Genomic DNA, 25,323 nt, shown 5'->3' on the forward strand with positions numbered 1-25,323 from the left:
CATGCAGCTTTACTGTATGGTTAAATGATGATGGTGTCCTCTTAGGTAAAATATTCCAGAGGTAAAATAGTCTCCCATTCGAATCTCCTGGTGGGGACTACTCAAGAGGCCGCCATTATCAGGAAAAAGAAAACTGGCATTCTAAGGATCGGAGCGTGGAATGTCAGATCCTTTTAACGGGTAGGTAGGTTAGAAAATTTAAAAAGGGAAAAGGACAGGTTAAAGTTATAGTGGGAATTAGTGAAGTTCGGTGGCAGGAGGAACAAGACTTTTGGTCAGGTGAATACAGGGTTATAACTACGAAATCAAATAGGGGTAATGCAGGAATAGGTTTAATAATCAATAAAAAAATAGGAGTGCGGGTAGGCTATTACAAACAGCATAGTGAACGTATTATTGTGGCCAAGATAGAAATGAAGCCCACACCTTCTACAGTAGTAAAAGTTCATATGCTAACTAGCTCTGCAGATGATGAAGAAATTGATGAAATGTATGACGAGATAAAAGAAATTATTCAGCTAGTGAAGGGAGACGAAAATTTAATAGTCATGGGTGACTGGAATTTGAGAATAGGAAAAGGGAGAGAAGGAAACATAGTAGGTGAATATGGTTTGGGGCTAAGAAATGAAAGAGAAAACCGCCTGGTAGAATTTTGCGCAGACCATAACTTAATCATAGCTAACACGTTGTTTAAGAATCATGAAAGAAGGTTGTATACATGGAACAATCCTGGAGATATTGACAGGTATCAGATAGATCATATAATGGTAAGACAGAGATTTAGGAACCAGGTTTTAAATTGTAAGACATTTCCAGGGGCAGATGTGGACTCTGACCACAGTCTATTGGTTATGAACTGTAGATTAAAACTGAATCATCATCATTTAAGACTGATTATGCCTTTCAGCGTTCAGTTTGGAGCATAGCCCCCTTATCAAATTCCTCCATGATCCCCTATTCAGTGCTAACATTGGTGCCTATTCTGATGTTAAACCTTTTACTTCAAAATCATTCTTGAACAAATCCAGGTACCTTCTCCTTGGTCTGCCCCAACACTTCCTACCCCCTGCTGCTGAACCCATGAGTCTCTTGGGTAACCTTGCTTCTCCCATGTGTGTGACATGACCTCACCATCTAAGCCTGTTCGCCCTGACTGCTACATCTATAGAGTTCATTCCCAGTTTTTCAGTGATTTCCTCTTTGTGGACACCCCCCTGCCATTGTTCCCATCTACTAGTACCTGCAATCATCCTAGCTACTTTCATATCCGTAACCTCAACCTTGTTGATAAGGTAACCTGAATCTACCCAGCGTTCGCTCCCATACAACAAAGTTGGTCGAAAGATTGAACGGTGCACAGATAACTTAGTCTTGGTACTGACTTACTTCTTGCAGAAGAGTGGATCGTAGCTGAGTGCTCACTGCATTAACTTTGCTACACCTTGCTTCCAGTTCTTTCACTATGTTGCCATCCTGTGAGAATATGCATCCTAAGTACTTGAACCCGTCCACCTGTTCTAACTTTGTTCCTCCTATTTGGCACTCAATCCATTTATATTTCTTTCCCACTGACATTACTTTCGTTTTGGACATGCTAAAATTCATACCATAGTCCTTACATTTCTGATCTAGCTCTGAAATATTACTTTGCAAACTTTCAATCGAATCTGCAATCACAACTAAGTCATCCGCGTACGCAAGATTGCTTATTTTGTGTTCACGTATCTTAATCTTAAAACTGAAGAAACCGCAAAAAGGTGGGATTTTAAGAAGATGGGACTTGAATAAACTGGCAAAACCAGAGGTTGTACAGAGTTTCAGGGAGAGCATAAGGGAACAATTGACATGAATGGGGGAAATAATTACAGTAGAAGAGAAATGGGTAGCTCTGAGAGATGAAGTAGTGAAGGCTGCAGAGGATCAAGTAGGTAAAAAGACGAGGGCTAGTAGAAATCCTTGGGTAACAGAAGATATATTGAATTTAATTGATGAAAGGAGAAGACATAAAAATGCAGTAAATGAAGCAGGCAAAAAGGAATACAAACGTCTCAAAAATGAGATCGACAGGAAGTGCAAAATGGCTAAGCAGGGATGTCTAGAGGAAAAATGTAAGGATGTAGAGGCTTATCTCACTAGGGGTAAGATAGATACTCCCTACAGGAAAATTAAAGAGACCTTTGGAGGAAAGCAAACCAGCTGTATGAACATCAAAAACTCGGATGAAAAATTCATCCTATGCAAAGAAGGGAAAGCAGGAAGGTAGGAGTACATGGAGGGTCTATACAAGAACAATGGACTTAAGGGGAATATTATGGAAATAGAGCAGGACATAGAGGAAGATGAAATGGGAGATATGATACTGCATGAAGAATTTGACAGAGCATTGAAAGGCCAAAGTTAAAACAAGGCCCCGGGAGTAGACATCATTCCATTGGGACTACTGATAACCTTGGGAGAGCCAGTCATCACTAAACACTTCTACCTGGTGAGCAGGATATATGAGACAGGCAAAATACCCTCAGACTTCAAGAAGAATGTAATAATTCCAATCCTAATGAAATGAGGTGTTGATAGATGTAAAAATTACTGAACTATCAACGGTTGCAAAATACAAACACAAATCCTTTACAGATGAATGGAAAAACTGGTAGAAGCCAACCTTGGGGAAGATCAATGTGGATTCCGTGGAATTGTTGGAACACGTGAGGCAATACTGACCCTATGATTTATCTTAGAATATAGATTAAGGAAAGGCAAACCTACATTTCTGGCATTTGTAGACTTAAAGAAAGATTTTGGCAATGTTGACTGTAATACTGTCTTTCAGGTTCTGAAGGTGGCAGGTTGTAAAATACAGGGAGCGAAAGGCTATTTACATTTTGTACTGAAACCAGATTGCTGTTGTAAGAGTTGAAGGGCATGAAAGGCTCAAATGGCTCTGAGCACTATGCGCTTTAATTTCTGAGGTCATCAGTCACCTAGAACTTAGAACTAATTAAACCTAACTAACCTAAGGACATCACACACATCCATGTCCGAGGCAGGATTCAAACCTGCGACCGTATCGGTCGCTTGGCTCCAGACTGTAGCACCTAGAACCGCAAGGCCACTCCAGCTGGCGGCATGATAGGGAAGCAGTGGTCGAGAAGGGAGTGAGACAGGGTTGTAGCCTCTCCCCGATGTTATGAAATCTGTATTTTGAGCAAGCAGTAAAGGAAACAAAAGAAAAATTTGGAGTAGGAATTAAAATCCATGGAGACGAAATAAAAGCTTTGAGGTTTGCTGACGGCATGGTAATTCCGTAAGAGACAGCAAAGGACCTAGAACAGTAAATGAACAGAATGGACAGTGTCTTGAGAATATAAGATGAGCATCACTAAAAGCTAAATGAGGTTAATGGAATGTAGTGAAATTAAATCGGGTGATTGAGGGTATTAGATTAGGAAATGAAATATTTCAAATAGTAAATGAGTATTGTTATTTGGGGAGAAAATAACTAAGAAGGGTTAAAGAGGATATACTTGTAAAATGTAAACTGACTATGACAAGGAAAACGTTTCTGACTAAGAGAAATTTGTTAACATCTAGTACAAATTTGTGTCGGAAAGTCCTCCCTGTAGTAGTTGGTGTTAGAGCTGCACCTTTTATAGATTGAAGTCAGCTGATAGGTATCCCTGCGTAAACGAAATCCCACTAACAAAGGAATCACCTTCAAAGGAGGTTAGGTATCTGAGTAGTGATGGAATTAGCATATTTCATCAAAATATAAGAGGTATTAGAGATAAAGTTTGTGAACTGCTTATAGTTGTTGACTCTGAAATGATTGGTATATCAGAGCACCACTTAAATAATTAGACTATTCGAAGGCTTCCTTTACCGAGATTCAGATTAAGTGGCTGTTTTTCGAGGCATTCATTGCACGGTGGGGGATTGGCCATGTACATAAAAAACAGCATTCGATTTGAGTCCGCAGATGTATCACAGTGCTGCACTGAACAAGTATTTGAATGTTGTGCAGGAGCAGTTGAATTTAACTGAACTTTTAATTGTTGTTATTTATAGGTCCCGTAACTCTGACTTAAGAGCATATCTACTCAAGCTAGAGACTGTTCTTACTTCACTTTATGGAAAGTACCAAAAATTAGTTACATGTGGTGACTTCAATATTAATTTTTTATGTGATTGTACAAGAAAAAGAATGTTGGAAGAACTCCTAAATTCATTTGATCTGATGCAGACTGCATTTTCCCCAACCAGGGTGCGGGGAAGAGTAGCACAGCCTTGGACAATATTTTTATTCATTCTTCATTACAAGATGGGCTTTCTGCTAGGAAAAGTGTGGATGGCCTTTCAGACCATGATGCACAAATTTTAACACTAAAAGACTTTTGCACTCGAAGAAATGTTATATATAATTACGAACTTTGTAGAAAAGTTAATCCAACAGCAATAGTGTCTTTTAAACCTCGTTAAGGAACAAGAGTGGCAGGATGTTTATAGTGCTGATGACAAATACAATGTTTCCTTAACACATTTCTGATGCTCTTTGAGAGTTGCTTTCCATTAGAGCATTCTAAACAGGGTACTAGCAGTAAAAGGCAGTCAGGGTGGCTGACCAGGGGGATAAGTATATTATGTAGAACAAAGTGGGAATTATACCAAAATGTTAGAAATAGTCTCAATCGGCCTACAATAGCCCATTACAGGCAGTAATGTAAGGTGCTTAAAAATGTTATTAGGAAGGCAAAGGGAATGTGGTATAAAAATAGAATAGCTAATTCACAGGGTAAAATTAACACCATATGGTCAGTTGCGAAGGAAGATTCTGGTCAGCAGCACAAGTTTGACAGCATAGTCAGTTTGTAGTAAAAATATTTCTTTTACTGATAAGTCAGATATAAGCACAGTATTTAAAAATCACTTTCTGAGCATTGCTGGTGAATTAAACAAAAATTTAGTTTCTACGGGGAATCATATAACTTTCTTGGAAAATGTCTTTCCAAGACTTGTGTCTGAAATTCTCTTCAATGATACAGACAAGTGGGAGATAGGGCCAATAATGAATCATTGAAGCTTAAGGACTCCCACGGATATGATGGACTATCTAGCAGAACATTAAAGTTCTGTGCTGCACATGTTAGCCCAGTACTTAGCCATATTTGTTATTTTTCCTGCACGAATGGTCAGTTTCCTGGACGATTAAAGTATTCAGTAGTGAAGCTGCTTTTTAAACAGGGAGAAAGGGGTCATGTGGGTAATTTTAGGTCTATTTCTATGCCATCAGTGTTCGCTAAAATTATTGAAAAGGCTGTGAATGCAAGGATAATTGATATTTTAATTCACATAATTTGCCATCAAATGTACAGTTCAGTTTTAGAAGTGGTTTGACAACTGAAAATGCTATATTCTCTTTTCTCTGTGAGGTATTCGATGGGTTAGTCGCAGGTTCGAATCCTGCCTCGGGCATGGATGTGTGTCATGTACTTAGGTTAGTTAGGTTTAAGTAGTTCTAAGTTCTAGGGGAGTGATGACCACAGATGTTAAGTCCCATAGTGCTCAGAGCCATTTTTGGATGGGTTAAACAAAAGGTTTCAAATGCCAGGCATCCTTTTTTATTTAACCAAGGCATTTGATTGTGTTGATCAAAGAATATTGCTGCAGAAGTTGACCATTATGGCATACAGGGGGTAGCTCACGATTGGTTCACCTCTCATTTCAACAATCAAATGGGGGGGGGGGGGGGGGGGGGTTGCACCAGCTATCAGTGCTGGGACCACTCCTGTTGCTTATTTATATAAATGATATGCCCTCTAGTATTACAGGTGATTCTAAAATATTCCTGTTTGCTGATGACACACTTGGTAGTAAAAGATGTTGTGTGCAACATTGGCTCTGTTTCAGGTAATGCGGTTCATAAGTTCACAGCTTGTACAAAATAAACTAATGCTAAATTACAGTAAGACTCGGTCTTTACAGTTTCTGACAGACAATTCAACAAAACCTGACATTTTAATTTCACTGAATGGGCATGTGATTATTTAAACTGAAAAGATCAAATTTCTGTGTGTTTAGGTAGATAGTAAACTATCGTGGAAAGCCCACATTCAGGATCTTGGCTAAAGACTTAATGGTGCCATTTTTGCTATTTAAATGGTATCTGAAATAAGTGATAGTTTGATACAAAAAGTCATTTACTTTGCTTATTTTCTTATGATATTTGATATTATATTATGGGGTAACTCTTCCCATTCTCAAAGGATATTTGTGGCTCAGAAACAGGCAGTTCAGGCAATAACTGAATCTATTGTCGACCCTTGTTCATTAGTCTGGACATTCTGAGATTGGCCTATAAATATATATATTCTTTACTGTCATTTATTGTTTACAATATCAGCTTATTCCCAAGTATTAGCATCTTTCACTCAGTTAATACTAGACAAAAATCCAATCTCCATTTGGGTCGCACTTCGTTGGCTCTTGTGCAGAAAGGGGTGCATCCATTTTCAATAAGCTACCACAAGAATTCAAATGTCGTAGCAGTAATCCACACTCTTCCAAATAGAAACTGAAGAGCTTCCTCATGGGCCACTTGTCATGTTCTGTCAAGGAGCTCCTTGAAAAAATAAGCCAATTCCTGTGTTACATTGTTGATTTTGTTTACGTAAACTTATGGCTTGTCTTTTTTTGGGTTCATAAACATTTTATTTGATCTGTCAATACTTTTATGTACATGTACTGACATGTCCCATGATCTTAGAGATTTGCTCCTCAATTTGGTCCTACAGAACCAGTCGCTTAAAATTAAAAAAAAATTTAAAAGATCCTGAAGATTATGGTTCCTGCTGACCAGTCAAATGTAGGTAAACTTTAAATTACTGCCTGTGGGTAGTTAAGTTTGTTGCGAATTTTCTGTGTTGTCTACTGGGTGATGCATGACTGTGCTAATTATAGCATACTGTCATTAATTTATTATGATGATAATTTGTATTGGAGAAATGGAACTACATTAATATAGTAGACATGTAGTACCATAAGATGTGATGATGTTAACAATGAAATCTAAGGGCTAGCTAATGTGGAAAGACACTGAATTAACTGTTATTGTAACAAGTAGAGTAGCACCTTATTCTGACAAAAATCACACTGGTGGACACACACAGATTCCCTTCCTAGAGGAGGTTTTGTATGCTCATTGCTGACTCACCTTAATTTCGTGGCCATAGCTTATCATGTCCTTCTGACCTCTGATTATTTCGAAAATATTGCTCGGTTTGATGTTGCTTATGTTGCTCTGACATTATCTTCGGTTTTTTGCCTCCTTGTTTATTGATCGTATTAATGTCTGGGTGTTCACAGTTGGTGATGAGTCAGGTATATGTGAAACAAATTGAAAGCAGGTCATTCAAATTTTCTTTCTCTCATTTTTTTCTCTATTAAAGACAAGATAATCTGACATAACTTTAACTATGTATTTAATTGTGTTTTTAAGGGGTCGAGGGCTGAAAAGATTGAGAAAGCTGGATATATGGTGTGGACCTGGCTTGGACAATGAGACAATAATTGCCATCAGCCGTGGTCTCCCTGCTTTGCGGGAACTCTCTCTCTGTGATGCAAAGATGCTCTCAGTTGTTGCCTTCTCTGAGATCTACCGCCTGGAGCAACTTGAAATGTAAGCACTGCTACTGACTTTGTAGTGTAGTTCAAACAAAATAATGAAACTGTAACTGATGAAGGAGTTGAGAATTGTATGAATAATTCATAGATCTGATGATTGAAAATGTGTTAAAAATCATAAGTGCAGCCATTAAATGAAAACACATTGGGGGCCATTAAAACTGCAACAGTACACAACTGGAACATGAGGAACATCAAATTTGCTTGAAGGGTCTGAATGTTTGGATATGCAGACAACTGGCATTTCAGTGTAACCCCACAGAGTAAGTAGAAGGAAATCCACTACCTTCTGTATGTGAGGAAAGATTACACAGTGAATTTCACATTCAGAAATCACATTAGATGTTGTTCGTGAAAAGGTTGCATTATACCTCATGTAAGATGGAGAAATGTCTGTCGGCACATGTCAGGATATGAGAGCAGCACGGTTGTGGCCTGTAGAGACTGTCGTTTATCAATGAATGATGTTACTGCGTACATCAGTCGAGATCTGGCAACTCTACTGCAGATACGGAACCGATGTATACTTACACCGAGAATGATCAAAAGCACTTTAAAAGAATAACTGTTGGGTAACAAAACCAAAACTCAATTATAATGTCCTCGGATGAATATCCACACGACTATATCCACACATCAAAAAAAAGTTTTGCATCACCCCGGTTCCCAGAACTCTTGAAGATAGATGTTGACTGTGGATATTGTATCACAGACAGTGTCTCTTTGACTGTTGAGAGATGACACTAAACCTGCCCAAAGATGTAAACAATCCTGCACAAGCAGCACCTATTAGACGCGAGAGGGTCCGATAGCCAATCAGCTCCAGTCATCCACCGGGAAGTAGGTACACGGCTCGGGTTGTCTGTGGTTCAATCGTGCCAAGACAGACAGTGTAACAGTTTGGTCACATTTGCATTGCTACTTTGTGCCAGGAAGGGCTTTCAACGAGGGAAGTGCCCAGGCATCACGGAGAGAACCAAAGAGATGTTGTTTAGATATAGACAAGATACAGAGAGACATGAACTGTTGACGACATGCCTCGCTTAGGCCGTCCAGTGGATTACTGCTACCTACGGATTAAGCCTCACAGGAACCCTGACAGCAATGCCACTCCGTTGAATAATGCTTTTCGTGCAGCCCCAGGATGTCATTTTATGACTCAACTGCGCGCAGTAGTCTGCACGACGCGCAACTTCACTCCTGATGTCCGTGGTGACGTCCATCTTTGCAACCACGACACCGTGCAGAGTGGTACAGATGGGCCCAACAACATGCCGAATGTACTGCTCAGGATTGGTATCGTGTTCTCATCACCGATGAGTGTCTCTTATGCCTTCAACCAGACAATCGTTGGAGACGTGTTTGGAGGCAACCTGGTCAACCTGAATGCCTTAGTGCAGCAAGGTGGAGGTTCCCTGCTATTTTGGGATAGTATTATGTGGGACCGACGTACGCTGCTGGTGGTCACGGAAGGTGCCACAACAGCTGTACAGTATGTGAATACCATCCTCTGACCAAGAATGCAAACCGTATCGGCAGCATATTGGTGAGGCATTCGTCTTCACGGATGACAATTCGCACCCCCATTATGTTCATCTTGTGAATGTCTTCCTTCAGGATAACATCATCGCTCGACTAGAGTGGCCGGCAAGTTCTCCAGACATGAACCCTATCTGACGTGTCTGGGATAGATTGGAAAGTGTTATTTCTGGACAGTGTGACCCACCAACCACTCTGCGGGATCTACGCCAAATCGCCATTGAGAAGTGAGACAATCTGGGCTGACAGTGCCTTGATGAACTTGATAGTATGCCACGACAAATACAGGCATGCATCAATGCAAGAGGACATTCTGCTGAATATTATATGTAACGGTGTGTACAGCAGTCCAGACCGCTACCTCTGAAGGTCTCGCTGTATGGTGGTACAACGTGCAATGTGTGGTTTTCACGAGCAATAAAAAGGGCTGAAATGATGTTTATGTTGATCTCTATTCCAGTTTTCTGTCTTGGAACCGAAGTGATGCAAAACTTTTTTTTTATGTGTGTACAACGGAAATGTCTCTGCTGTGGACATTGTGTGTGTTGTTCCTACACAATGAATCCTAGAGTTGCAGTAGGAGGTGGCATGAAGGGTGGGGATGTTGTTGCTGCTGGCTTGCAACAGCTGATGTGTTGCCAGTGAAGATCGGGACAAACTGGGTTGGGTTGCCTGCATGGAGTGCCGAGATGGAACTGCTAGCACTGCCGAACGGTGGCACTGGATCTGGAACTGCTGGTACTGTCGGCTCCATAGGATGTAATAGCTTAAATATTCGGAGCAGACGAGAATTTGCATGGCACTGCAAGGCAGCGTGACTAGGCATAGCAAAATAGTGTTGTGCCAATAGCGTTCTGTGCTGCAACAGGCAGACTTACGAAAGAACATTCCCAAATTAAATTAGGAGACGAGGTACAAGCAGAAGTAAAGCTGTGAGGACGGGATGTGAGTCGTGCTTGGGTAGCGCAGTCAGTAGAGCACTTGCCCGTGAAAGGCAAAGGTCCTGAGTTTGAGTCTCGGTCTGGCAAAATTTTTAATCTGCCAGGAAGTTTCAATATTCCCAAATGTTAATAAACGATCCCGATTAAACTTTGCGGGTGTCTTGAGGGGCCAAATAGTACAGTACATATTTTTTGTTGGTGCCTAATTTCACTTTTAAGGGATAAAACACACCCTGAAAGACAACTTGGCAGTTTAGGTTTAGAAGGAATATTTTCAAGACAATATATAAAAAATGTTTTTCGTGTGAAAAGTCATGTGTAATTAATATTTTTGAAAACTGTGTAATCAGCTTCTGTAATAATTTGAAATTTTGCAAAATACTGCTTACTGCCGCTCGATCGTATTGTTTCTCAGGTGGAGATTGACATCATAATAATTCAGCAGATGTAAATCAAAAAGTCTTCTCACAAAAACTTCCAACATCGCCAACTGTATACTTCCCACAGCTGTAGCTGTGCTGTCGAGCCCTTTGGGATCACTAGGCGAACGAGTCCTTTGTCTTCAGGTACGTTGCTCTACATGGTTCTTTCACACTGACCACTGCAACAGTCTAACAACAATACAGATATTCTCCCTCAGTGGGAAGGAAAACAGCTTTCAAATATCTTTTGATTTGGCCGGATGTTTGTTTAGTGACATTTTGATGGTGTCACAAGGACACTTGAGGCTTCAAAAAGAAATTCTCAAGTTCTCGGACCAAACTCACCATTGTTTTCTCTTACAACTATGGAAAGGTAGCTGGTCAATGTGATAAAACCGTTTAGAGCATTGTACGTGAGGAGAAGGAACTTGCTCGTATGGCGATCCCAATAGGCTCGGCGGCACACGTACAATTGTGGGGCGTATACAGCTTTCGATTTTGGAAGTGATGTCAATCTTCCTTTGAGAAACAATGAAATCGAGCTGCAAGTCACTAGCACTACACAACCAATTCTCTTTGCCAAGACTTATCGATATATTGAAGTGTGCCTGATACACGACAGAATATTTTGAATACCGTCTGTGACAATTTGGAATCCTGCTGAATTTTGTTTTATATTGTCTTCTCTGTTTATATTACATGAAGAAATTTCATTCATTTTATGTAAGTGCTGTAAGAAAACATATGTTTGAAGAATTTCTTCACAAATTATCATCATTTTAATTTGCATTGTAATGAAAGTTTATACATCTTACAAAGTAAAATCCAGGATGGAATGTAAAAATACCAGAGAAGGAAAGTTGCTACTCACCATGAAACAGAGATGATGAGTCGCGATAAGCACAGTGAAAAGATTCACATCATCATAGCTTTTGGCCATTAAGGCCTTTATCAGCAGCGCGCACGCACACACACACACGTCTGCAGTTTCGGAGAGCTGAAACTACATTATTGTATATCTAAATTAGGTATGTTGAAAATACTCTGACAGCACACATTATGTACAGCTTCTTTACAAAAAATTGTATTTCAGAAACCAGCTTTATTACATAGGGAAGCTTGAAAGCTTCTTTATGTTACACGAAAATTTTCATTTCTCGAAATTAATTTAATTTGATTTGATTTTTTATTGGTGCAGTTTTATCATACATCACAAATTGTACAATTGATATTAGACAGGTCAAAGATAAGTTAATATAATACATAGTATTAGCAAAATAGTAGGCAAATGAAAAATAGGTACTTATTACAATTAATTTTGTTACATATTTAGAAATTCTCTGGCAGAATAGAAACAGTGCTTTATTAGAAATGCCTATAATTAAGCTTTAAATATTGGATGAGTAGCATTTTTTATTTCCTCTGGTATCTTATTCTATAATATTACGCCAATGTTAATTATGTTCCTCTGATAAGTGATTGTTCTTTGATATTTTTGATATATATTCGATTTCCCTCTGGTTTTATAGTTATGTACATTTTCGTTCTGTAGCAGTTTGCCTGTTTTCAGGAGGTAGTCTCTAGTGAAAAAGATAGTTTCATAAATGAATAAACTTGGAACATTTAGAACACCAAGCACCGTAAAATAGGATTTACAGGACTCCATCTTTTTAAGACCACAAATTATTCTTAGAGCTCTTTTTTGCATTCTAAAAACCTTTACACTGTGAGTTGAGTATCCCCAGAAAACGATCAGATATCGTACTAGTGAATGGAACTGTGCATAGTATGCCTGCAGTACTGTTTTGCTTGTTGTAGCCTTTAAAATTCTTAGGCCATAGCTCACAGATGGTAGTTTTCCAGACAAGTTATTTATATGTGTGTCCCACTTTTAACTCAAAAAATCTTTTCATAGAACATTCTGCTGTGGACTGCAGTTTCTGGACTGGATCCAGTTAGCAATATGCTGGTTTGATCGGCAAACAGGATAGTTTTTGTGTGACTCAATATATTCAACTAAGTTGTCCACATACATCAAGAAGAGTAGTGGACCTAAGATTGAGCCCTGTGGTACACCATATTTTATTGGTAATTCACTAGATAGAAAGGAGTTGTTTCTTGTTTTATTCATTTTGTTGAATTCATACTGAAATGATACTCCCTGCCTGTAGTTTTCTAGGTACGAACACAACCAGCTGTGTTCTACACCTCTTACTCCTTGTCTTTCTAATTTTTTGAGCAGAACGTTATGGTCCAGGACGTCGAAGGCTTTTGATAGATCTAGAAAAATACCTGCAGCTAATTTATGTTGATCAAGGGATTTTAAAATGGAATCTAAAAATTCGAAAATTGCTGTCTGTGTAGATTTAGACTTTCTAAAACCGTGTTGTTGTACTGTAAGAGGTGCATATTTATTTATGAAACTTAAAAGCTTGTCATAGAAGAGTTTTTCTAGGATTTTTGAGAAGGAACTTAACTGTGACACGAGTCGGCAGTTCGATATTTTTTCAGAAGAATCTTTCTTAGCAGTGGTGAAACTTTTGCTATTTTAAAAATATCTGGAAGTACACCAGTTTTTAAAGAGAGGTTGAAAATTTTTGCCAAGGTGTTTGCTATGTGGTGAGCACATGCTTTTAATATGGAATCAGGTACTTCATCAAGGCCAGTTGACATTTTATTGCTTAAGGCTTTAATTTTACTTATAATTTCGTTGGGGTTCGTTTCATAAGCATACATAGAAGCAGCCGAGATCACTGATTTGCTGAAGAAACTTGGGACTGGTCCTTGACAGCTTACCTGAGTCAGGTCTTCAGCTAGCAAAGTGAAGTATTCATAGAATTTTTCCACAACTGAATTTGGGTCTGTGACTTTTGAGCCTTTTAGTGTTGGTGATAATTCTTTTTCTGTGGCGTTGAACTACAACTTTCTTTCTTTATAACTCTCCAAGGGGATCTCATTTTGTTAGAAGAGTTTCTTATCAAATTGTCATTCCACATAATTTTTGCCTCTTTGACTACTATACCATAGATTCTTTTGTAGGTTTTTGAATAATCTGGGAATTCTTGTGTTACTTTATATTTCTTGCAACAGTACTGCAGAAATCTGTTTCTCTCACTATAAATTTTTATGCCTTTAGTTACCCGTTGCTTATTATTGTAAGGTTTTACTGTTCTTACTACTTTTGGAAATGCTACATTAAAATAGAAAGATGCTCTGAAAACTCATGTACATGCTATTAACATTTTTCTGAATGGTGATGCTTTCCCAATTTTCCTTCGCTCTAAACATAAGCCAAATTACCTTTCAAGGCATGTATCATCCCTTAAAAGTGAAACTGGGCACAGACAAAAAAATATGACTCCCACTATTTTCCCCCTCTACACACCCACGTAGTTTCATCGAGGTTGTTTATAGACACTTGGGATCGTTCTCTTGTTTGTTCGGGGACATTCACCCAGCAGCAGTAACCGGTGTGACCATTTTCACTGGCAACATGTAGCCAATCAGGTTTACAGAACATCCAATGCAAAACTTCTATTTCTTTTGCCCCCACACTGTGAGTATAATTGTAAAAAGGGAGAATTATCAGAGAAAGGAATATAGATGGTTGGTACATAACTTTCTCTGTAAACAGTTTAGTTATGGAGGTTACAGTTCAGTGACGAGTGACCTAAAAATTTTGTTCGTATGTCTGTGACGGACTTCCAGATGTTACTAAATATGAAAGCGCAGTAAGACATACTGAGGGATACAAATTTTTGAGAAGTTGTAACCCCTGCTGAATATCTTTGTTAGATTACGCTTTTAGCTACTGAATATTCGTACAGCTCTTTAATGTAGATGCATAGAATTTCAATATCTAAAATTAGTGAAATAGACCCGAAAGTGTTGGTTTGTTTACATCCTGCAGGAATAGCAGCAAGTGATAGGCATGCCTCTTCAATACGTACAGCTTTTCTCTGCCTGATTTTCAATAAGGAACATCTGTTAAATTCACGGGGCAATTGTGACCTCGGATTGTGAATTCTGCTGTCCAATTCTTTATTCGAAATGCAAAATGGAGGTACGAGTTGGTGAACTTCATCATGTTTGGCAATGCAGTTTTTGTAATCGGAGAATGTAGAATCCTAAAAATGTCTTTCACGAAATTCTTCAATTAGTTTAATCGTATTTTTTGTCCAGTGTATCTTCACAAACTGCTACCAGCTGATCGCCTGCACCTGATACATAACATGGAGAGCCTGCCTGTGAACTGTGCAGGGATTTGTGCTTAGTTTTCAGTGAGTGAATGGATACGGGCACACATGCCAGGATATAGTATTTCTCAGAATTCTAGCACTGATGTTTCAGGTACACGTTTAAGCAACAAATCTATCATTGCAGACGTAGCTTCAGCAAGTAATGTCTGAGAGGACAGATTTATCGTTCCCTCAGTCTCGCAGGATCGTAGAGCCACATCGTGTCTGCCGAGTCGGTTTATGGGTCGTTTGCAGCAGGACGAGTACACGACGCGGATAGTGGGACAATGTAGGGGGCACAAGATTGCGTCTGCTAATTTCTTACTTGACCTGTGACATGACATGAGGTCTCTGGAACGTCACAAAACGGCAACTGTTGTCGCGGCTTCCCTCGACGTGGACGCAGTGAGAGATGTGTCGGTAGCAATGTGTCTGACAAGGACAGTGGTCACAGGAGTGAAACTGCATCATTTTTCCTTAAAGGTCCCCATTCTGAGCACACTTGAAGATACCCGTATCAACATGTGGAGGTCGAGAGGAGGAAGAAACATTGCAAGATAACGTTTGATACTCGTTCAAGCCTGACACCTGGCGCTATAGTACGAGGTGGCATCAAGTACATAACAAGATTACGTCTGGTAATTTCTTACTTTTCTGACCTGTGACATAACTTTTGAGGTCTCTGGAACATCTTCAAACAACATAATGCACGAACCGAATCACCTCGATCCATAGGACGGTCAGCTTTTGCCGTGCCGTAGCCAATGAGTTCTCTGCACCTCTCGTCTGTTTCAGAAATTTGACCACAGGCTGCTGAGAGACTATTGTGCCACCAGTCTGACGGATGACCTCTGGCACAGAGCATATGTAAGAATGAAATATAAGAATTAATATAAGGACTGATACAAGAATGAAATATAAGAATGTGGGCATTTATAAAGATTGTAACGCCTAAAAATATTTATTATATAATAAATGTATGACACTTATTGTGAAACACAGTCGTAATTTTACAATTAGTATAATGCCTTTGTATACCTAACTTGATAAGAAACAGTCATGTAGTAATCTTCTATGGACATGGGTAGATAAATGTAAAATAAACAAATAAATAAAATAAAAGCAGTAATTGGGTTTTAAACTTGGGGCACAAAACTGAGAGGCTGCAGCACTAGCCATTGTGACACCATTTCACCTGAGATTACTGTGCTCTAAAAGGCTCACACACAAAGTAACTCAAAAACTTTGACTGTTGTTTTCCCAAATAAGCTGAGACATGTGTTAGCTTATTTTTACTCCTCTTGCACTGTGCAAAGTTTCTGGAAAATTAAGTTACGACACTCGGAATTTTCTCCTCATTGGGCCAGTTTCAGATGCAGAGTCAAATTTCATTTTTAAAATGGCTTTCTTAAGTAATGGATGTTTAAATGTTTGATTTGGTCATAGCTGCATCATACACTTCAAGTGGGTGGTGTGGAGTCCAAATCAGGCACTGGTTCGTCTATACTTAAATTCTGTATACAGATTTGTTGTCTCTGCAGAGGAAGTGTGCTCAGAACACACACACACACACACACACACACACACACACACACACACACACACACCAAAGCTTCGGCATGCACACTAATGTTCAACAAGGCTGACTTGTTCTGCTTACGGTGCTAATCTCAATATATAAATGAAAGACTGAACAGTTTAACTTTCCTCATTGTAAGACAGCAGCTTATTTATGGTTTGGTTTTTTACTGCTGTGTTAGCAAGGGCCTAGGTGTCTACAAGTGTGATAGTTAGGCAATTTATAGAAGTAGGATAATAACTTTAATGCTTCAAATAAAGGCAGTTAACTTTCTTGTTTCAGAAAATTCCTCTGGAGAAATATCTGGACATGCAAGGTATTGTTTTTGTGACTTTCCTTCTCTTGCTGCCATGTCACTTCAAAAGTATATCTGTCATGACCCTTCCCCCCCCCCCCCCCCCCCCAACCCATCTACTAGGCTGGTGTATAAGTTTGTAGCATTTTTGTTTTGGATGTTGGTATTCCAGTTTCTATGGGTTTGTTTGTCTATTGTCATTTTTTATTTGTAGTTCACTGTCACTGTTTAAGTCTATATACTGTCATCAACACATTTGGAAATAGTGAATGGACCTCTGGACACCAGAAAATGGAGTGCCAAGTGGAGAAACCTGAACATTTCCAACATATTCTTCTCTTTGAATTCAGTAGAGGGGTGACAGCACCAGAGACAGCTTTTCTCATTTTAAGGGAAGATTTAAGGCGAAAATGGAAAAACAATTTGTATTTTTTCAATTATGTAATTTATTAGATTGATTCTTTAAGAATAGCATCACAAAGTTTCGTAATCAAATTCTGGATAGAAATAGGTTTTAAAAAGGTTTGTTTGGGTATCTGCACCTGCCACACCCCCTCTTTCTATGCTGTGATCCGTACCTCCTCTCCACTAGAAATTTTTCGTGCATTAAAATTTTGTTCACACAGGCAAAACGAACTGCAGATGAGGCTAGAAGGCTGTGACGAAGATTATCTTTGCTGATTCCTTTGTTTACTACGTGGTTTTGAATAGTCGGTGCTACAAACTTGTTTCAGATTTTAGTTTTGCATATATCAATCTGTTTTGCTCAAAATGTGCTGTAACAGTGGATGCATATTCTATAAAGTGTGGAAATGTCAAATTTCACATGTAAAAGGCACAGGAAATTTAAAAAAACAGTGCTACAGATGCTATTCCGAAGGGTGTAGTACAATTTTCGACAAAGTCACTGAGTTCGAGGATGATGATGCTGTGCCAAAAATGAGTTTCCCAGTGTATTTAGAAATACCTGCCTATATGATTGTTTGATGTGCATATGGTAACTGTGGGAACTGTACGGTGACGTTGACAGAATTAGCATTTTAAGTAACAGATATATTTTGTGTAAAGTTTGTAAATATGCTGCCCAGTTTGAGACTTCTGCTCTCCATGGGAAGATGTATGAGGCGAATACAAGATTGAGTTATGGCATGGGATGCTTAGGTGTAGGCAGAGAAGGCACAAATTTGTTTTGTGGCTTGATGAACATGATTGCACTAGTATCTAGGATCAGTGATTACAACAGAACACTTGTACTCTCGGAGTTTACTTTATTACTATATCTTCGTTATTTACCAGCCGTGGCTGGTAAACCGTGCGTCACAAATACAATGTTCATCAGCTAACATTTATACACCACCATATACAACATTTATATTACAAATAAAAGAAAATATTTATGCAGTGCACAAAAACACACACAACATAGAGAAACTGAAATATAACTAAGCAGGAAAGTAAAACTTCATAGCAGAAAATGAAAATACCACAAAGCAAAATGTTTACAAAACCATGTAGATCACACACACTAAGTTTCGTTTTGGCAAACTATGTACTTTAAGTAAAACACAAAATTAAATGTGCAGTTAACTCGGAACATAAAAAGAAGATTAAATTTAGGCAAAATTATATATAAAACATAACAATATTTATTATTCTGTCCATTTACTAGAACCTCTGTTGAAAAACTCTTCCAAGAATATAGTGGATGTTGTTCCAAGTCCTGAGCAATTTTTTTCTAAAATAATTCAGGTGGCAGGGATTTCACTTATGGAGGCAGTTGATTGTACATTTTTAGGGCGACTGTTGGAAAGATGTCTTGTGTACTTGATAGGAGACACCGTGGCACTTCAGTGTTCCTCTTACATTGAGTGTCATGATTATGTATTTCGTGTCTTATGCTAAAATTCCTTTGATTTTCTTTTGTATCAATTAGGCAGAAAAGTAGTCATTATGCCTAGCCTGGTGAAAATACGCTAACAGTGGTCCAGTCTTTTGCTAGAGGATATGATCCTGATGGCTTTTTTTGTAATAACAACACATCTTTGCAGCCTGAGGAGTGTCCCCGCAACAACAGTCCATAGCTAATATCGCTGTGGAAAAGTGCATGATAGACTATTGTGAGAAACTGGTCAGTTATTACCCTCTTCAGCTCCCTCAGGAGGTATATCACACGAGAAAGTTTGGTGCGTACATATGCAGTGTGATCATTCATGGAGTGTTTGCTGTCAATCTTAAAGCCCAGTAGTCTGACAGTCTCCATGTTTCCTTGCTCTTCAGTGTTGCTTAGACTGCGTATCAAATGTTCGATTTTTTCTTCATTGATCTTCATTTTATTTATGATGATCCATTCTTTTATTTCTTCAAACATCAAATTTGATGCACTGAGAGCTTCTGCGGCTGTACGTCCTTTGGCAATAGGGGTAGTGTCATCTACAAACTGCAACATTTGACTAATACAGCTTGTGTCATTGACATATATGAGTAATAGGAGAGGTCCTAAGACTGATCCGTGGGGCACTCCATGTTCCAGTTTTTGTTCAAGAGAAGTTGCTCCGTGCACTGATACTACCTACTTTCAGTTTTCCAAATAAGATTGGTGTTGATAGAACAATACCTCCAACACCATAGCATCTTAACTTGGCTATTAGTGTTGTGTGTGAGATGCAGTCAAACGCTTTGCTGAGGTCACAGAGTGTCAGTGCCTCTCTCTCTCTCTCTCTCTCTCTCTCTCTCTCTCTCTCTCTCTCTCTTCAAAACTCTGTCGAATCGTTTTTAATAAGTCCAGTGCGGCTGTCACTGTTAATCTCCCTTTGCGGAACCCGTGCTGTGTGCGCAAATACATGAAAACAGCTGTATATATTAACAATGAAGGGGAAGAAGACACTGTGAGTCTCTTGTGATGAAACCTGGATGAAAAGGGGCAATACACTACATCGTGGTGTATCATGTCATTAGTGTAGATGCAGGAAGAGTCTGTCTTCCAAGTAATGAGCAAATATTGCTCTCAGTGTGACACAAGAAAGAACAATGATGGCAGTGAAGGAGATAGGTGGCTGCAGGAACACAAAGTATGCAGCAAGAAACTTGGGGCTAAGTGGTGGGATGGAAGCAGCTGGGACAAAACTAATATTCCAAAGGTCAGTTGAAAAATATGGTGTTAGTTATGTGAAGTTTCTAGGTAATGGACATTGCAGTGCTTTTAAGACTGTTTTAGAGAGCAATTGTTATGCCCCCCCCCCTCCCCCTCCCCACGAGCTCAGCATTCGTTTGCTGGGTACAGGCTTGGTGACCCCGGGGTTCCTGAGCTGGGGACTGGTAAGCGCCGCCAGTCCCCTGTCACCATAAGCTCTGGGCGTGCTTCAACGACCACCGTGCGGCGCAGCGGTGGAATGTTGTGTGCCTCAGGGAGTGGGGATCTTGGCTTGGCCGCCCGGATCGCGAGGATGGAATAAACCTCGATAAACAACCCCTCAATCTCAAGGTGTGCTGTGTGCTGATGAGATGCATGACTGTTTAGGTGGAACAGTCGTTAGCGGGCAACCTCTGGGGGACCTGCCGCACCTAAGGCTTACCTAGGCACACGGGGCTCTGTCTAGGTGGACCTTGAACTACAGCAAAGATGTTGTGACATGCCGGGATCTAGTTGACATTCCCAAGGACGAACTGCAACGTGAGTGGGCTGCGGAAGGTATCGTTGATGTCCAACACATCATGAAGAGGGTTGATGGCAATCTTGTCAAATCCGACTCCTTTATTCTGACCTTCAGTAGCACAAAACTTCCTGAACATGTTAAAGCTGGCTTCCTTCGCCTTAGTGTGAGGCCTTATTTCCCTACCCCAATGCGATGTTTTAAATGCCAGCGTTTTGGGCATACCACCTTACGGTGTAAAGGCGAAGCAGACTTGTGGAAACTGTGCTAAGGCTGCTCATGATGGAGTTGGTTGCTCGTCTACGGCTAAATGTATTAACTGCTCTGGGAACCACCCTGTTTGGAGTAGGGACTGCAGCATATTTTTAGAGGAACGCAAAGTCCAGGAAATCAAAACAACCAAGCGTATCCCCTATGGTGAGGCCAAGAAGATCTATAAGTCGATGCAACCTCCCACATTTGCTACATCTTTTGCATCGATGGTTCAGAAGCCTACTCCAAAAGTCGATGCCTCAACGCAGACCGAGGTGGTGGGTGTTGGCAATAACACCTGCAGCTGTAAGTGCAGCTGCAACACAGCCAGTGTTTCAGAGCCGGTAGCCCCTACTCGAACGGCAGACAAAGGGACAGTGGCGAACTTGGGCCAGCCCGTGGGGCCTCCAACAGCTGACGCTGTTCCCAAGCCCAGTGTGCCAATTAACACTCCATCAGCTCCCCCAAAGCCCACCAAACCACAGAAAGCTCCTGTACAGCAGCAAGAGCGGGTCAAATCCCCGTGGTAAACCATCTGACCATGCGGATGTTGTTTTACGTGAGGCTTCATCTGACTCTTCCCCAGAGTTGATGGATTACGACGTATGTGTGGGGCAATCATCTCGCCCCACGCCTGCCCCTCCACCTGCTGCGGTCTTCCCGCCCCGTCGGAGAGACAGGATGAAGGTGCTACCCCCAACACAGATGGCTCCCGTATTTCAGTGGAACTTGCAAGGGTTCAGGACGCATGTGGAGGAACTTCGTCTACTCTCTCAGGGTGGACCACTGAGTCTATGTCTCCAGGAGACGTATTTCCATCCATCATACTCCCCTGAGATACGAGGCTATACACTCCACAAAAAGGATGACCTGCATGGAGAGAGAGCTAGAGGTGGTGTAGGTATTTTTGTCAGGACGGACTACCACTCCTCGCCTCTCTCGCTTATGACGACTGTACAGGCTGTCGCTGTGTCCGTGCACGTACGTCATCCATTGACTATGTTCGCTTTACTTGCCCCCACATGATGCACTTCATGAAGTGGCCCTCGCCGACCTTCTGCCACAGCTCCCCCAGCCATTTATTAATTGTGCTGATTTTAATGCCCACAATGTGCTTTGGGGCTCTGCAATTACCTGCCCCAGGGGTAGAGCAATTGAGAGGCTTCTCCTGTCATCCTGTGCCTGCTTGCTCAATGGAGGACAGAGTACTCATTTCTGCACAGCGACTGGGTCGTTCTCTGCCATTGATCTCTCGCTTTGCTCTCCAGCTCTTGCCGCCAGTGCTCACTGGGAAGTGGTCGCTGACTTGCATGGCAGTGATCATTTCCCAATCTGGATTCACCTGCCAGATGGCGTGGGCCTCGAAAGGAGACCACCACGATGGGTGCTCTGTGGAGCTGACTGAGCACTTTATAGCCAGTTGGCCCAATTCGACCACTGCGACTGTTGAGGTGTGGGTGGATCATATTACCGGAAGGGTCAACCACACCGCTGCAGCATCCATTCCACAGTCCACGAGCCCCCGGAAGAGGCCACCTGTGCCTTGGTGGAGTGCCGAATGCCGCTCTGCAATCAGGGCCAGGCGTGCGGCTCTGCGTCGGTTCAAGTCTCGGCCCATTGCTGAGAATCTTGCAGTGTTTCGGGTGGCGAGGGCAAGGTGTCACCGCATTATTCGTGAGAGCAAGAGGTGGTCATGGCAACAGTTCCTGAACACCATTAATCATTCCACCAAAAGTTCCATTGTGTGGGAGACCATGAGGAGAATTTCTGGCAGAGGAGGGAGATGCCCCATAGCTGCTGTAATGAATAATGGCACTCTCCACACAGATCCACGAGACATTTCCCAGACTATGGCAGCGTATTTTGCCACAGTTACTGCAACAACCAGTCAGGATCAAGGTTTCCAGCGCCATAGAGCCGTTGCTGAGGGATGTAGTCTGGACTTCCAGTCCACCTCTCATGAAGTTTACAGTTGCCAATTTTTTTATGTGGGAGCTGGAATCTGCATTGTCTGGAGCTCGTGACACATCCGCTGGTCACAACAGGATCCATTACAGTATTCTACGGCACCTCACAATGCGCAACAGAGAAATCTTCCTCGCACTTTTTAATGCTATTTGGGCGTCGGGTCATTTTCCTGACGCGTGGTGTGAGGAAGTTTTTAATTCTTTCTTTAAAACCTGGGAAAGACCGCACGAGCCCGAGTAGCTACCATAGTGTTGCCCTCACTAGTTGCATAGGGAAGACCTTGGAGCGGATGGTCAACCGCTGCCTTGTCTGGATGTTAGAATCTCGGCAACTTCTTAGTCGCTTTCAGTGTGGGTTCAAGAGGTTTCGTTTCACCTTAGATAACCTTGACCTCCTGGAGGCGGCTATACAACAAGCCTTCATACGCAGTCATCACCTTCTAGGTGTGTTTTTTGACATTGGGAAGGCCTACGATACCACTTGGAGGCGTCTCATCCTGGAGCAGGTCCACGAATGGGGTTTTCGGGGTTGTCTTCCTCGTTTTATTCAGTCTTTCCTCTCGCCACGATATTTTAGATACCGAATTGGTGACATCCTGTCTGATCGCTTTGAGCAGGAGAACGGTGTCCCTCAGCGTAGCGTTTTAAGTGTGACAATCTTTGCCGTCGCTATTAATAGCATTACGTCCATAGTGAAAAGTCCTGTCCAGTGTTCTTTGTTTGTGGACGATTTCTCTTTGTTTTGCTCTTCTTCCAGCCTTGCAACGACAACTCGTCAGTTGCAACTTACGATTAGACATTTGGATGCCTAGGCGTGGAAGAGTGGTTTTAAGTTTTCCACCGAGAAGTCTGTATGTGTTCTTTTTCACCGTTTTTGTTCGATTTTAACCTTTCCTGAGTTGCGGGTGGAGGACACTATTCTTACTTTTAAAGACACGGTGAGGTTTCTGGGGCTCATTTTTGACTCGAAGCTCACGTGGTTACCTCATCTTAAAGACCTGAAACGGCAGTCACTTAAGGCTTTAAGTATTTTAAAGTGTCTTAGCCACAATACATGGGAGCTGACAGGACTTGTCTGCTCCAGTTTTCCAGGGCGTTTGTGCGATCTCGGCTCGATTATGGGTGCATGGTGTACGGGGCTGCGAGGCCTTCTTACTTAAAGATGTTGAACATTGTGCACCGTGGAGGGCTTCGGTTGGCCGCTGGGGCATTCCAACCTAGCCCCAAACTGAGCCTCTGTGCAGAGGCTGGTGAACCACCTCTTCATATGCGGCGATGGCTACTTACAGTGCGCCAGGCGTATAAACCTTTTTCCACTCCATACACCCCTGCATACCATGCCGGCAACGTGTGACGCAGCCCTATGGGATTCGCGCACAGGATTGCCTCGCTGCGGTGTCTATGGCTGGTCTTCGTGTTGGAGCAGATCTCCACCTTGGCTCCTCTGGAGACGCAAACTTATTTTAGATTTGACTAATTTTATGAAAGATCGCACACCAGATTTTACATTCCAATCTCTGTTTTTTAACATTTTAGGTGTGCATCACGGTTTCACTGTCGTTTACACTGATGGCTCCAAACAGGAGAATTTCCTTGGCTGTTCTGTAGTGTTCCCTGATAAAGTTACCCGGATTCGGCTCCCTGCTGAATATACCGTTTTCGCAGCGGAGCTACACGCGATCCCAAAGGCACCGGAGCAGATGAATCGTGTTCGGGGTGATCGATTTCTTCTCTGCTCCGATTCTTAGTGCCTTACAATCACTGCAGAACCTGTACCCGACTGAGGAGATGGTCCAGCTGATACATGACCGACTGTACTTGCTCCAACAGTGGGGTGCAGAAGTATCCTTCTGCTGGGTGCCTGGTCATGTCGGCCTATGGGGCTATGAACAGGCCGATCGGGCTGCCGAGGCGGCCTGCAGAGAGCAGGATGTGGTCCAGTGTCCCATCCCCTTACAGTCTTTCACCTCTGCACTCCACTGGGAGTGCACGGAGTTGTGGGAGGACGAATGGCTGGCGGTGACGGCCAATAAACTGCGGTCGGTAAAGTCAACCACTCGGCCGTGGCGTTGCTCCTGCCGGTAGCTCAGGTGAGAAGATGTGGCCCTCACACGTCTTCGGATGAGGCACTGTCATCTCACACATAGCTTTTTATTACAGCGGGAGGATCCTCTGTTTTGTGATGCTTGTGGTGTGCACATCTCTGTCTGGCATATTTTAACAGACTGCATTTTATACTGTGATGCACAGGCAGAAGCACAAGTTGATGGGGATCTGGCTTGTGTTTTAGCTAACGATGAGACGTGTGTGTCTAGGATTTTTAAGTTTTATGATGTATCTGGACTCTGGCCTAAACTTTTGGCTGGAGGTTTTAGTGTATTGCAGAGTGGTTGACTCCTCCCGTTTTTTCCGTTTTTTCAGCCAGCCACTTCCATCTGCTACATTGTTTTAACTTCCTCTATCATTTTCTTCATGTGTTGTCCATGTCTAACTGTTGACGCTCTGCTTCATCCCACGCTTTGGTGTGAGTTAGCAAATGTTTTTCAAAGATTGTTACCCATGTTTTCTGTTCCGTTTTATATTCCTGTTCTGGGATTTTTCTTGACACCTGACTCACTAAGTTCCTGAATGGGCGCTAAAGACCTTGCTGTCGTGCACCCAAAACCCCTCTACTACTACTACTACTACTACTACTAATACTAATTGTTATGGCTCACAAAAACTAAATTTGAAAACCTGGACTGTGTGTGGTGTATTCAAAAGTGA

The 25,323-nt window shown here is 41.5% G+C and overlaps 1 protein-coding gene across 9 annotated transcripts in view; it reads left to right on the forward strand.

The window, feature by feature from the left end:
* The window catches only part of LOC126293725 (uncharacterized), a 122,652-nt gene that overhangs the window by 80,791 nt on the left and 16,538 nt on the right, over positions 1-25,323 (forward strand). For 8 of the 9 annotated variants that reach the window (XM_049987041.1, XM_049987048.1, XM_049987040.1 and 5 more), the window contains one exon: positions 7,490-7,669. The exons of the other annotated variant lie outside the window; for it this stretch is intronic. In XM_049987041.1, coding sequence (XP_049842998.1) covers positions 7,490-7,669 — 180 coding nt within the window. The remainder of the gene's footprint in view (positions 1-7,489; positions 7,670-25,323) is intronic. 9 annotated transcript variants of the gene reach the window in all.

This window comes from Schistocerca gregaria, chromosome 10 (genome assembly GCF_023897955.1).
Source record: "Schistocerca gregaria isolate iqSchGreg1 chromosome 10, iqSchGreg1.2, whole genome shotgun sequence".
In the NCBI taxonomy this organism is placed as follows: Eukaryota; Metazoa; Arthropoda; class Insecta; order Orthoptera; family Acrididae; genus Schistocerca; species Schistocerca gregaria.